At 46.7% G+C, this 14,813-nt stretch overlaps 1 protein-coding gene across 1 annotated transcript in view; it reads left to right on the top strand.

Moving 5' to 3' along the window:
• The first annotated feature begins 614 nt into the window (after positions 1-614).
• LOC134345040 (protein Daple-like) overlaps positions 615-14,813 on the top strand; it is a 255,263-nt gene continuing 241,064 nt past the window's right edge. The window contains exons 1-2 of the mRNA XM_063045180.1: positions 615-750; positions 1,281-1,381. Of these exons, the coding sequence (XP_062901250.1) occupies positions 682-750; positions 1,281-1,381 (170 nt within the window). The 5' untranslated portion in view covers positions 615-681. The remainder of the gene's footprint in view (positions 751-1,280; positions 1,382-14,813) is intronic.

Raw genomic sequence — 14,813 nt, 5'->3', positions numbered from 1 at the left:
GCTCGGTGGGCCGGAAGGGCCTGTTGCGCGCTGTGTTTGTAATAAGTAAATAAATAACTCACTCATTCACTGATTCACTCACTCACTCACTCACTCACTCACTCTCGCCGTGCGCGTGTAGTTCACACTGCGTCCCGCCAGAGGGCGTCGCGTTCCCAGACCCCGCCCCACTGCCCTCAGCGATGAATGGATTGGTTGAGCGGAGAGATCTGCAAGCGGCGATTGGCGGAGCGCCCTGTCGCTCCGTGGTGGTTTGCAAGCGCTGATTACAATGTTGCGGACGCCGCTTTGTTCCGCCGCTTCGTATCAGTTTGCGAAGTCTCGGGATTCCAGCGGCGGGTCGGCGTGACTCCGACTTGGGCAATTTGTTGCAACCTCTCCGCCCGACCACCCCTCCTTGCCGCCCGCTTCTCCCTATGGAAACATAACCCGCGGCGTTGCCATGGTGCCGGCCCTGGCTTGCGGCACTCGGTGAATCGGCGTGGACCGGTTCGCGTGGTCCCGGCGGCGGCGGAATCGGTGGCTGCGCCCCGGGAGAGAGACGGGGGACCTTCGCCCGCTGCGCTCCTTCACCCTCACTGGGTGATGAGGGGCCGGGCTGCCCGGCTCCCTCTCTCGGTGCCCTGAGTACCTCCCCCAGCACTACCTTACCCGTCCCCTCGGCTGGCTTGGATCTCCTCGATGCTCACCATGGATGTGACCATCTCTGAGCTGCTGGAGCAGTTCATGAGCAGCCCGCTGGTCACCTGGGTGAGTGAAGCCGAGTGTGTGATAGAGAGAGAGAGAGAGCATTGAGAAAGAAGGGGGACGGAGGGATGGGAGAGGGAGACGGAGGAGGGAAGGAGTTTCGTGTCAGTGTGTGTGTGAGAGAGAGGGAGGAGAAGGGGAGGGGGAGAGATGGACGTTGGACGATATTGATGAGAGAGGGTACTTCACACAGAATGGGGGAGAGAGGGGGTATATACGCGTGAAAATGTGCGTTTGACTGTAGAGGAAAGAGAAATGAAGGGAGATATGTTGGTAGCAGAGAGAGAGACAGGGAAGTGCGGCAGATTGTGGGATGGGTATGGCTGTTTTAAACTGGGTACTTTCGTGGCGGCGGTGGGGTGGTGAGAGGGGAGAGCTGTCACTGACTCTCTGAACTTCTGTTAACTATTGCAAATGGTCGCCGGGTGTTTGCAACTTTGCACCCTACTTCGATACTATAGAGCAATTCCAACCGTCTTGTTTGTCATTAATTATCACATTCTAACTGAGAATTATTAAAACAAATCTTCCAGGTGAAAACCTTCGGACCGCTGGGCGGGACGAGCGAGGAGAACGGGACCATGTACATGGATTTGGCCGATGGCGTGTTCCTACACAAAATCATGTTGCAGATGTGAGTCTCTCGCTTTCACTTTGATTTTACCGTTTTAACAGCATACTTTAAAACCACATCCGCGTGGAGGCCGCTTGGAGAGCCATCGCGCTGGAGATGACTCCCTGCCGGAGCGGTCCATGATTTCAAATCAGTCCACTGCAATACCTCGCCATTCCTCTTTTGCACTTTTTAAATTTATTGTAACTTACAGTAATTTAATGTATTGCAATCGACTGCTGCCGCAAGACAACATATTTGACGACATATGTCAGTGGTAATAATTCTCATTCCGGATTGCTGATGGCGTCGGGGGTTCCCGGGACCAGCAGCAGCGCCGATCTCAGTAAACACTCGAGTTGGTGATAGCCAGAATGTGTATGTAGCCTTGTAACCCTGGAGCTTGTGAACAAGTGATATTGACAGGGCGGAAGTGGGTTGTAGGAAGAAACCTTGCCAGCTGTCTACAGAACAGGAGATGGTAGGGTGCATATGTGTGAATGCCTGTAATCTGATTGAATTTTGAGCTGTTGTTATCTTCTAACACTGCTTCAAGAAGAAGCACCCTCTAACCAGAATGATGACTTTGAAACCACTTCATAAATATGGTAAAACACACAAAATGCTGGTGCACGCAGCAGGCCAGGCAGCATCTCTGGGAAGAAGCACAGTCGAAGTTTTGGGCCGACACCCTTCATCAGGACTAACTGAAAGCAGAGCTAGTAAGAGATTTGAAAGTGGGAGGGGGAGAGGGAGATCTGAAATGATAGGAGAAGACAGGAGGGAAGGGGCTGAGTGCAGGTCGGTGGGACTAGGTGAGGGTAAGAGTTCGGCACGGACTAGAAGGGCCAAGATGGCCTGTTTCCGTGCTGTAATTGTTATATGGTTATATGGATAGAGCTAAGAGCTGGAAAGTTGATTGGCAAAAGGGATACAAGGCTGGAGAAGGGAAAGGATCATGGGATAGGAGGCCTAGGGAGAAAGAAAGGGGGACGGGTGTGCCAGAGGAAGATGGAGAGCAGGCAAGGAATAATTGTGAGAGGGAAAAAAAGTAAAAAAATAATAAATAAATGAGGGATGGGGTAAGAACAGGAGGAGGGACATTAACAGAAGTTAGAGAAGTCAATGTTCATGCCATCAGGTTGGAGGCTACCCAGATGGAATATAAGGTGTTGTTCCTCCAACCTGAGTGTGGCTTCATCTTTACAGTAGAGGAGGCGGTGGATAGACATGTCAGAATGAGAATGGGACGTGGAGTTAAAATGTGTGGCCACTGGGAGATGTTGCTTTCTCTGGCGGACAGAGCATAGGTGTTCAGCGAAACGGTCTCCCAGTCAGGTATAAAGCTTTCTATCTGGTAAAGAGTGGTTTTGGCACATTGGCTTTCATAAATCAAATCATTTGAGCTGGGATGTTATGTCCAAGTGTAAAACCAAATTTGGAGTATTCTGTGCAGTTCTGGTCACCTACTTACAGGAAAGATATCAATAAGATTGAAAGAGTACAGAGAAATTTGACTGAGGACTTGAGTTATAGGGAAAGGTTGATTAGGTTGGGACTTTATCCTTGGAGTGCAGGAGAATGAGGGGAGATTTGATAGAGGTATACAAAATTAAGAAGGGTGCAAATAGGGTAAATGCAAGCAAACATTTTCAACTGAAGTTACTTGAGACTAGAACTAGAGGTCATAGGTTAAGGGTGAAAGGTGAAATGTTCAAGGGATGTGAGGGGGAATTTTTTTTCACTCTGAGGGGTGGTGAAGGTGTGAAATGAGCTGCTAGGTGAAGTGGTGGAAGTTTGGATAGGTACATGGATGGGAGGAGTATGGTCCAGATGCCAGTCAATGGGACTAGGCAGAATAACAGTATGGCATGGATTTGATGGGCTGAAGGGCCTGTTTCTGTGTTGTGCTCCATGACTCTAATAATGTGCACTGATATCTCCCTCTGACCTTATGTGACATCCTGCCCTGTCACTTTCAACAGGATTTAGTAAATTAGTTTATCTTTGTCACGTGCACCGAGGTACAGTGAAAAACTTTGTTTTGCAGACCATCCATACTGATAATTCCATCACATTAGTACATTGAGGTGGTGCAGGGGAAAAGCATTAAATAAGTGCAGAATAAAGTGATACAATTACAGAGGAAGTGCAGCGCAGGTGCAAGGCCATGAGGCAGACTGTGAGGTCAAGAGTCCATTTTACCATATTAGAAGACCGTTCGATAGTTTTATAACCGTGGGATAAGAGCTGTCTGTCCTTGAGCCTGGTGGTATGGGCTTTCAGGTTTTTGCATCTCCTGCCTGATGGGGTGGGGTGTGAAGAACAGAGAAGGTTTGGGGTAGGTGGTGTCTTTGGTTATGTTGGCTGCCTTACCGAGGCAGCGAGAGGTATAGACTGAGTCCATGGAGGCTGCTTTCTGTAATGTACTGAGCTGTGTCCACAACTCGCGGCAGTTTCTTGCCTCAGGCAGAGCAGTGATGCATCCAGATAGGGTGCTTTCTAAGGTGCATTGATAAAAATTAGTGAGGTTCAACGGGAACTTGGCAAATTTGCCTTGTGTGGAAAAGCATTCTGTAGTCGTGCAGCACAGAAGCAGGCTGTTCTGCCCACTGGGTTCATACTGACCATCAACCACCCATTGGCACTAATACTACACTGATTCTATTTTGCCCTTGCCATAATTCCCAGCAGCTCCCCCCCCCCTCACCTGGGGACAATTTACAGTAGCTAATGAACTCATTGACCTATGCGTATTTGGGAGGAGGAGGATGGGTTTGGGAGTACCCAGGGTTAGGGGGCAGACAGGTGATCGCAGGGAGAACGGAGTGAGGGTTGAAGCTCGTTCTCTGGTGAGGCAGTGGCTCTACCCACAGCACCCTTGTGCTGCCTATTCACGCAGGTTTATCGAAGTAAATCTGTCGTAAGGTGGTTAGGGCCCTTTTAGCTGACAGCTTGGACAGACCAATAGACTTGAAGGAGCAAGGGGAGGTATGGAGATTGAGGAGGGTATTCTGGGACTTTGGATCTAGGCTTCAAAATCCTGGGCACCCAATTACACTTCTGTCAGAATTGAACGTGGAATAGTACAGCACAGTGCAGGTCCTACGGCCTATGATGTTGAGCCAAACTGCTCTTTAATCTGCTCTAAGATTTATCCTATTTGAACTGGCTCTAAGACTAATCTAACTCTTCCCTCCCACATAGCCCTCCATTTTTCTTTCATCCGTGTGCCTAAGAGTTTCTTAAATGTCTCTGATGCATCTGCCACCCCTCCAGACAGTGCATTCCATGCAACTTCCACTCTTTGATAATAAATGTACTTTGATAATAAATGTTATCTCTGACATCAGCCCTATACTTTCCACCAAGCACCCACCTTAAATTTATGTCCCTGTCATATTTGCCATTTCCGCTCTGGGGAAAAAGTCTGTGGCTGTCCACTTCATCTATGCCTCTCATCATCTTGTCCACCTCTATCACATCACTTCTCATCTTCCATTGCTCCAAAGAGAAAATCCCCGGCTCACTCAACTGATCCTCAAAATACATGGTCTCCGACCCAGGCAGCATCCTGGCAAATCACCTCAGCACCCTCTCTAAAGCTTCCACATCCTTCCTATAATGAGACGACCAGAACTGGAACACACTATTCACAGTGTGATCTAGCCAGGGTTTTATAGAGCTGCAACATTACCTCGTTGCTCTTGAACTCAATTGCCCCGACTAATGAAGGTCAACACACCATACATCTTATTACCAACCCTATCAACCTGCATGGCAAATTTGAGTTATATGGATGTGGACCTCAAGGTTCCTCTGTTCTTCCACGCTGCTAGGAATCCTGCCATTAACCTCTTGTCATCTTGTACACCTTTATGTAATTGGGAACAAATCAAGAGTCCAGAATACGTGTGTGTGATCATTACACCCACAATCACTGCTTGTGTTTGAGCATTGACAGAAACCTCAGCAAATGAGACCAAACGGTTGTTGTGTATCATAAAAATCTAGATTTCTCTAATTTTGCATGCCTGGCTGTTTGAAATTTTGGCAAGCTGTTCAAGCTATTTGCTTATCCTTTGAGGTGTGTACTGGGAGCTTCTCATTGAAGATTAATTTGCATCTGGAGCTATCTTGCTTCTGAATTATGGAACATAGAGCTCATTGAAACCTATCGAGTGTCACAAGGCATTGATAGAGTGGATGTGGAGAGGATGTTTCCTATGATGAGGGAGTCTAAGACCAGAGGAGCATCAGAATAGAGGGACGTCAATTTAGAAGGGAGATGAGGAGGAATTTCTTTAGCCAGTGAATCTCTGGAATTCGTTGCTGCAGGCAGCTACACCTTTGTGTTAGCCACTTCCACCCTGGGAAAATGCCATTGGTTGTCCACTTGATCTTGGCCTCTTATCATCTTGTACACCTCTATCAACTCGTCTCTCCTTCTCTCCAAAGAGAAAAGCCCTAGCTCGCTCAACCTATCCTCACAAGACATTCTCTCGATGTGCAGGAAATGCTACCATCTGTCTGAATTGCACCTCATCCTGACTTGGAAATGTATTGCCAGTCCACCTTAATCCTGGAGCCCTTGACCCAACCATACTTTGGGAGCACTTTCAGAGTAACTGCAGCAGGAACCTCTGGAATTCACTCTCGTGGAGGGATGTGGAGGTTGGGTGATCCAGGGAGTCTGATGTGAACATAGAAATCATTTTGAAAGATCGGGGAATTGAGGGCGATGAGAAACTGGCACAGAAGAGGGGTGAGGGTTGGGACTGGTCAGGTTTGAGGGGACAAATTGCCTACTCCTATTTTGCCATATTCTTATGCGCACACCTTGTACAATCTACCGGTCATTCTTGTACGATGGGAGGTATGGTGTTTGGTACAAGGCCAACTCCCACAACAGTAACCTGTTGGTGATTAGATGGCCTATTTTGATGGTGTTGGTTGAAGAATGACTGTCAGCCGGGACATCAGAGGTAACTCGCTGGTCCTGAGATCTGTAGCGTCCAGTTGATGAAGGTTCAGTCTGCTTTGATTTCATACAACATAGAGACAGGTTCTTCAGCTCAATTTCCCCATGCTATTTAAGTTGTCCACTATTCAGTCCTGTTTGTCTTCATTTGGTCCATATCCCTGGATATCCTACCTGCCTATGTACAGTACTTGTCCAAATGTCTTTTAACCGTTGTAATCGTACTCGCCTCTACCTCTAGCAGTTCATTCCCTATACCCTCCACCCCCTCAGCAGATCAGGCAGCATCTATAGAGGAATAAACAGTCGAAGCTTTGGGCCAACATCCTTCATGAGTCCTGATATTGTTGTTTGATTGTCCATCTGGCATAGTTTGCATATTGTTGTTTGATCGTTTGTGGTTTTTGTATTGCTATATTTATGCTCTACTCTTGGTTGGTGCGGCTGTAACGAAACCCAATTTCCCTCAGGATCAATAAAGTATACCTATCTATCTATGAAGGGTCTTGGCCTGAAACATAGACTGCTTATTCCTCTCCATAGATGCTGCCTGACCTGCTGAGTTCCACCAGCATTTTGATTGTGTTACTCCGGCGGGGGGGGATAAACTTGCCCCTCAGGTGTCTTTTAAATCTCTCTGGTTTGATGTTTCTGGTCTGGCAACATACAGGAAAAAGGAAAATGGTTCATTGTGTCCTAATTTGGTCAGGCTTTTTGAAAAAGTAACGGTATTGTGAGGTATTTGGACTTCCAGAAAGTGCTTGTCAATGTGTTTGTATGTACAGTAGGCTTGCCAGCAAGACCGAAGCCCATGGAAAAGCAAGTTTAACATCACTGGCATATGTTGTGAAATTTGTTGCTTTTCAGCAGTGTACAGTGCAAGACATAAACATCTTATAAATTACAATAAGAAAAAAATATATATATAATCTGTTGGCAGAGGGGAAGAAGCTGTTTATGAAACATTGAGTGTGTGTCTTCAAGCTCCTGTAGCTTCTCCCTGATGGTAACAGTAAGAAAAGCACACGTCCTGGGTGATGGGGGTCCTTAATGATGGATGCTGCATTTCAAGGCATTGCCGTTTGAAGATGTTCCTGATGCTGGGCCAGCGAATGCCCATGACGGCGCTGACCAAGTCTGCAGCTTTGTACAGCTTTTTGTGATCCTGTGCAGTGGCCCCTCCATACCAAGCAGTGATGCAACTAGTCAGCTATTTAAGACCTAGAGGACAGAGGTTTAATTAAGTGCGATCTGATCGGAACCTGAGGGACAATTTTTTTTTTACAGAGTTAGTAATTGGAGCTGACTGCTCGAGGAAACAGTTGAGGCAAGTACATTAGTAACATGATTGATATCTTACAGACAGGATCTCGAGCACTTGGCAAAACATGGGTTGATTAGGGTTAATCAGCATGGCTTTGTGATCCCTTCAACAGTATATCGTTAGGGTGGAGTAGGCCCAAGTGTGTTAGATGGAATTTAATGCAGAAAACTATGATGTATTGTGTGGGTGAGAGTTAGAATCTTAGAGGGGGTTGATGCGGATGTAAAGAGAATAAAGTAAAATGGAAAAGTGTAAATGGATGTTTGTTAGTCTGTGAACATGATGGGCTGAAGGGCCTGTTTCCACACTACATGATGCTATGATGGTGGCAGAGCAGAACTGATGGGCTGAATGGCCTCATTCCATACCTTTGTCTTACGGTCATAGAACACTACACTCAGAAACAGGCTCTTCAGTCCATCTGGTCTGTGCCAACCTGGTTTTCTGCCTTGTCCCATCTACCTATACCCGGACCATAGACCTCATTACCCCTTTCAACCATATACCTATCAATGCTTTCTTAAATGTTACGTTTAATCCTGCCTCCAACTGCGGCACACCACTAGCCTCCTTTCAGGGAGACAACCATCTACTAACGCTCTTACTCGTTAAGGTAATGATGAATCCAGTTAACTACTTCAAAGTTCAAAAGTTAATTGTATATTTATTATCAAAGTCCATATATGTCACCATAGGGGACCCTGAAACGCAAATAGTCAATGTGCAAACGGTAACAAATTGTGCAAATACAAAAGGAGAAAAAACAATAAATATCGAGAACATGCGATGAAGAGTCCTTGAAAAGTGAGTCCATGGGATGTAGGAACAGTTCAGTGATGGGGCAAGTGAAGTTATCACCACTGGTTCAAGAGCCTGATGGTTGAGGGGTAATAGCTGTTCCTGAACCTGGTGGTGTGGATCCTGAGGGCCCCTTCATCCCGATGTACTGTGATACAGTGAAAAGCTTTTGTTCTGTGTGCCATATAAGTGCAACAAGATCAAGAAGTTGGAGAGATCTTTCGGAGAGCTGGCATGGTTGTAGTGAATCATGTTTCTCATGTCATTCTAAACCAGCCAGTGATTGTCATCATCTGGGGTAAACACTGTGCTGCGGGATAGCAGCTACACCAGAACAATAGTTCTTGCAGTGATTAAATACTCTCCTGCCACAATGAGACCACACTCAAGCTGTTGGAGCAACACCTCAATATTCCGTCTGGGTAGCCACCAACCTGATGGCACGGACATCGATTTCTCAAAGTTCTGCTCATTTTCCCTTTCCTCCTTCCCACTCTTTCCACTCTCCATTCTGCCTCCCCTCTTAGGGCCATCTTTAGACTGCACACTTAGAATGAAAAGGCCTGGTGAACTGTATGGAGGACTGTGGGAACTCCATTTTCTCACCCTGCTGGTAATTTCTCCCTTCTCCTCCTCCTCTCTTTTTCCATTCCCATTCTGGTTGCCCTCTCACCTGTTTTCTTCTGCCCATCGCCTCCCTCTGGTGCCCCTCCTTCAGTCCTGTCCCTTTTCCACCTATGACTTCCCGGCTTCTCACTTTACTTACCCACCTTGTGTTCCTTTCCCTCTTTCCACCTTATTCTGGCTTCTGCCCCCTTCCCTTCCAGTCCCGATGAAGGGTTTCAACTCACAACTTTGACAGTTTATTCCCTTCCATAGATGCTGCCTGACTTTCTGAGTCTTCCAGCATTTTGTGTGTGTTGCTCAAGATTCCCAGCATCTGCAGAATCTCATGTTCTTGACCTCGCAATTTACCTCGTTATGATCTTGCACGTTATTGTCTATCTGTACTACACTTTCTCTGTCACAGCAACGTTATTGTTTTACCTTGATCTGTGTGGAGAAGTTTTTCCCTTTCTCTTGGTACATGTCCTCTCCTATGCGATTCCTCCTTCTTAAACCCCTCACTACTTCCACCATAACCTTCCCCTCCATGTTCTTATCCAAATATCTCTTAAATGTTGCAGCACGACCCGCACCCACCACCCCCACAGTTCCACACTCTCACCACCTTCTGAGTGAAGAAGTCCAACTTCATGTTTAAAGGTTCTACTTAATGTCAGAGGAATGTATACATTATACATCCTGAAATGCTTTTTCTTCGCAAAACATCCATGAAAACAGAGAGGTGCCCCAAAGAATGAACTGCAGTTAAATGTGAGAACCCCAAAGTCCCCCCCCACCAGCTCCCCACTCCTGTACACAAGCAGCGGCAAGCAACAATCCTCTCTCCCCCCCACCGGCAAAAATAAGTGCACCCGCTACTGAGCACAAGCGTGAGCCAAACGATAGCAAAGACACCGACCTTGCAGTTACCCCAAAGACTATCTCAATTCATCCGGCATTCGGCAACCCACAGGTTCTCTCTCTCCCTAATAAGGGAGAGGGAGGTGTCCCCCGTTCTCACAGCAAGCGGGAGACATAACAACAACCCGCTGGTTTGCGATTTCATCGCTTTTTACAAGCTCTGTGCCTGAAGATTGCGAAGGTCTCGGGTCTCCGGGCCCACGGTGAAAGGTTTCCAACCTCCCTGAAGACACGAGTCTCCCGCTGTGACACTGACCCTTGATCCGCCTGTCTCCAGAGCCCTGAGATCTTAGGTTTCCAAACACTAGACTGCCTCTCAGGCCGACCCCTTAGCGTGCAGAACATCGGCTGGTCCTGAAACCCTGAGAACGGGTCCCATTCAATAGACAATAGGTGCAGGAGTAGGACATTCGGCTCTTCGAGCCAGCACCACCATTCACTGTGATCATGGCTGATCATCCACAATCAGAATCCAGTTCCTGCCTTATCCCCGTTATCTTTGATTCCGCTATCTTTAAGAGCTCTATCCATCTCTTTCTTGAAAGCATCCAGAGACTTGGCCTCCACTGCCTTCTGGGGCACAACATTCCACATATCCACCACTCTCTGGGTGAAAAAGTTTTTCTCAACTCCATTCTAAATGGCCTACCCCTTATTCTTAAATTGTGGCCTCTGGTTCTGGACTCACCCATCAGTGGGAACATGCTTCCTGCCTCCAGCGTGTCCAATCCCTTAATAATCTTATACGTTTCAATAAGACCCCCTCTCATCCTTCTAAATTCTAGTGTATACAAGTCCAGTCGCTCCAATCTTTTGACATATGACAGTCCTGCCATCCCAGGAATTAACTTTGTGAACCTACACTGCACTCCGTCAATAGCAAGAATGTCCTTCCTCAAATTTGGAGACCAAAACTGCACACAGTACTCCAGGTGTGGTCTCACCAGGGCCCTGTACAGCTGCAGAAGGACCTCTTTGCTCCTATACTCAATTCCCCTTGTTATGAAGGCCAGCATGCCATTAGCTTTCTTCACTGCCTGCTGTACTTACATGCTTGCTTTCAGTGTCTGATATACAAGAACACCTAGATCTCATTGTACTTCCCCTTTTCCTAACTCGACTCCATTTAGATAATAATCTGCCTTCCTATTCCTGCAAAGAACCAAAGTCAGTGTGTAACTCCAGGTCAGGGTCTTCAAAAGAACCCTGAAAGGGAAAAATAGAGATATTAAAGATGGAAATAGAGCTGTTTCTGAAGATGCAAGTAAAGGAGCCACTGTTTAGGGCCATCTTAACTCCGTCTCCGTAGGTTTTCATCTGTCACCCTTAACCCCGGTGTATTTCTAGTCTCACCCAACCTGCAGAATCTCTTGTGGGTGGAGGAAGCAGCTTGAGTTAAGAAGCTGGGAGGTGATAGGTGGAAGTACTGAAGGACTTAACAAGAGATCTGATAGAAGAGCACGTGTACTAAGAGAGAAAAAAACTTGTCACACAGATCAAATCGTTGAGGTAGAACAAGGTTGAGCAATAACTGCAGAATCTCTTGTGTATAAGATTGTGGGTCTTCTACTGCTGCTGACTGCTTAGGTACTTGTTCTGAAGACTTCGGATTTTTTTTTTGCACGTGACTTCCCAGAAGTCTGGGATCTTTTGCGTTTAAGTAGAAATGATTGAAATTATTGGTCTGGCTCTAACTGATAAAAAGTATTTTAGGTTCAATTGCAAACCACAAGACCACAAAGCTGTAACATCTTGCAGCTCCATCTCGGCAATGAGGAGCCTGCAAGATGAGTGTGCTGGAAGAGCCCGCTCAGCTTTTACTAGTATTTGCTCTGTGTGAAAGCTGGGCTGTCACCAAGACACTGGTTACTGGGAGGCTGGGTAGCCATAGAGCAATACTGCATGGATACAGGCCCATCTTGGCTGTGCTGAACTGTTATTCAGCTCTGTCCCATCAACACACCCTCCATACTCCTCCCATGCATGTACTTATCCAAGCATCTCTTACATCTTGCAGCCAAACCTGCCTCCATCACTTCCACAAGCAGCTCGTTTCACTCTCGCACCACCCTTTGAGTGAAGAAGTTCACATTCAGGTTCCCGTTAAGTATTTTGCCTTTCACCCTAAACTTCCTGACTCTAGTCCTAGTCTCCCCACCTCCACCTCACAGGAGAAAGCCTGCTTGCAATTACCCTAACTATACCCATTCTAATTTTGTATACCTCTTTCAAAACTCCCCTAATTCATTACACACCAGGGAATAAAATCCTAACCTGTTCAACAATTTCCTATAACTTAGGTCCTCAAATCCCAGCAACATAACGTCCTTGTAAATTTTCTCTGTACTCTGTCAATCTTTTTATCTCTCCTGTATTCCAAAGTGGACTTCTCCAACATCTTGTGCAACTTCAACATAACATCCCAATTCCTGTACTCAAAACTCTGATTTATGAAGGCCAATGTGCCAAAGGCTCTCTTTATGATGATATCTACCTGGTGGGATATGCCCGAGAAAGAGTGATTGAATCCACCCTCTACTATTTTGGGTAGAGATCTCACTGTGTCCTCCTCCCTCTTTATCAATGCCTCTACTTCATCAGGAGTCTAAAGAATTCGGCATGTCCTTATCGATTCTTACCAATTTTTATCAATGCACCATATAAAGTATTTTGTCTAGATGCATGATGGAATGATATGATCACTGCTCTGCACTTGACTACAAGAAACCGCAGAGTGTGGTAGGCGTAGCTCAGCACGTTATGGAAACTAGCCTCATCTCCATGGTCTGTCCTTCTCCATGGTCTACCCTTCTTGCTTCCTCAGCAAAGTAGCCAGTATAACTAAAGACCTCAGCTCTCTTCTCCCATCCCCAACTCTTGGCCTCTCATGATCCATCTTATTATAATTTTGCATTTTATTTTTACTTCACTGCACTTCAGTAGCCTTTGCATTTTATTCAGAATTGTTATTACTTTAACTCATTCTAGCTCAATGATTTGATCTGTATGAACAGTATGCAAGACAAGCTATTCACTGTATCTTGGTACATGTGACAACAGATTCAAAATTCTTTAAGCAACACACATCAAAGTTGCTGGTGAACGCAGCAGGCCAGGCAGCATCTGTAGGAAGAGGTACAGTCGACATTTCAGGCCGAGACCCATCGTCAGGACTAACTGAAGGAAGAGTGAGTAAGGGATTTGAAAGGGGGAGGGGGAGATGCAAAATGATAGGAGAAGACAGGAGGGGGAGGGATGGAGCCGAGAGCTGGACAGGTGATTGGCAAAAGGGGATACGAGAGGATCATGAGACAGGAGGTCCGGGAAGAAAGACAAGGGAGAGGGGGAACCCAGAGGATGGGCAAGAGGTATATTCAGAGGGACAGAAGGAGAAAAAGGAGAGTGAGAGAAAGAATGTGTGTATAAAAATAAATAACAGATGGGGTACTAGGGGGAGGTGGGGCATTAGCGGAAGTTTAGAGAAGTTGACGTTCATGCCATCAGGTTGGAGGCTACCCAGACGGAATATAAGGTGTTGTTCCTCCAACCTGAGTGTGGCTTCATCTTTACAGTAGAGGAGGCCGTGGATAGACATGTCAGAATGGGAATGGGATGTGGAATTAAAATGTGTGGCCACTGGGAGATCCTGCTTTCTCTGGCGGACAGAGCATAGGTGTTCAGCAAAGCGGTCTCCCAGTCTGCGTCAGGTCTCGCCAATATATAAAAGGCCACATTGGGAGCACCGGACGCAGTATATCACTCCAGCTGACTCACAGGTGAAGTGTCGCCTCACCTGGAAGGACTGTTTGGGGCCCTGAATGGTGGTAAGGGAGGAAGTGTAAGGGCATGTGTAGCACTTGTTCCGCTTACACGGATAAGTGCCAGGAGGGAGATCAGTGGGGAGGGATGGGGGGGAACGAATGGACAAGGGAGTTGCGTAGGGAGCGATCCCTGTGGAAAGTGGGGGGGGGGGGAGGGAAAGATGTGCTTAGTGGTGGGATCCCGTTGGAGGTGGCGGAAGTTACGGAGAATTATATGTTGGACCCGGAGGCTGGTGGGGTGGTAGGTGAGGACCAGGGGAACCCTATTCCTAGTGGGGTGGTGGGAGGATGGAGTGAGAGCAGATGTACGTGAAATGGGGGAGATGCGTTTAAGAGCAGAGTTGATAGTGGAGGAAGGGAAGCCCCTTTCTTTAAAAAAGGAGGACATCTCCCTCGTCCTAGAATGAAAAGCCTCATCCTGAGAGCAGATGCGGCAGAGACGGAGGAATTGCGAGAAGGGGATGGTGTTTTTGCAAGAGACAGGGTGAGAAGAGGAATAGTCCAGATAGCTGTGAGAGTCAGTAGGCTTATAGTAGACATCAGTGGATAAGCTGTCTCCAGAGACAGAGACAGAAAGATCTAGAAAGGGGAGGGAGGTGTCGGAAATGGACCAGGTAAACTTGAGGGCAGGGTGAAAGTTGGAGGCAAAGTTAATAAAGTCGATGAGCTCTGCATGTGTGTAGGAAGCAGCGCCAATGCAGTCGTCGATGTAGCGAAGGAAAAGTGGGGGACAGATACCAGAATAGGCACGGAACATAGATTGTTCCACAAAGCCAACAAAAAGGCAGGCATAGCTAGGACCCATTTCCAGTACACAAGTGTAAAGGGGAACGAAATACAGTAATTGTTCCTCCACTTCTGATGCAGCATCGAAAAGCACAATAATATAAAGGTCACAATAATAAAAAAACACAATAAAAATATATATGTAAGATAGCTTGCATACATAGATTGATTGTATGTCCATAAAGTGACACTAGGCATGGGAGTGACTGGCAGGAA

This window comes from Mobula hypostoma, chromosome 1 (genome assembly GCF_963921235.1).
Source record: "Mobula hypostoma chromosome 1, sMobHyp1.1, whole genome shotgun sequence".
Classification (NCBI taxonomy): Eukaryota; Metazoa; Chordata; class Chondrichthyes; order Myliobatiformes; family Myliobatidae; genus Mobula; species Mobula hypostoma.
Note: the sequence above shows the minus strand (reverse complement) of the source record. Positions and strands in the feature narration are given on the sequence as shown.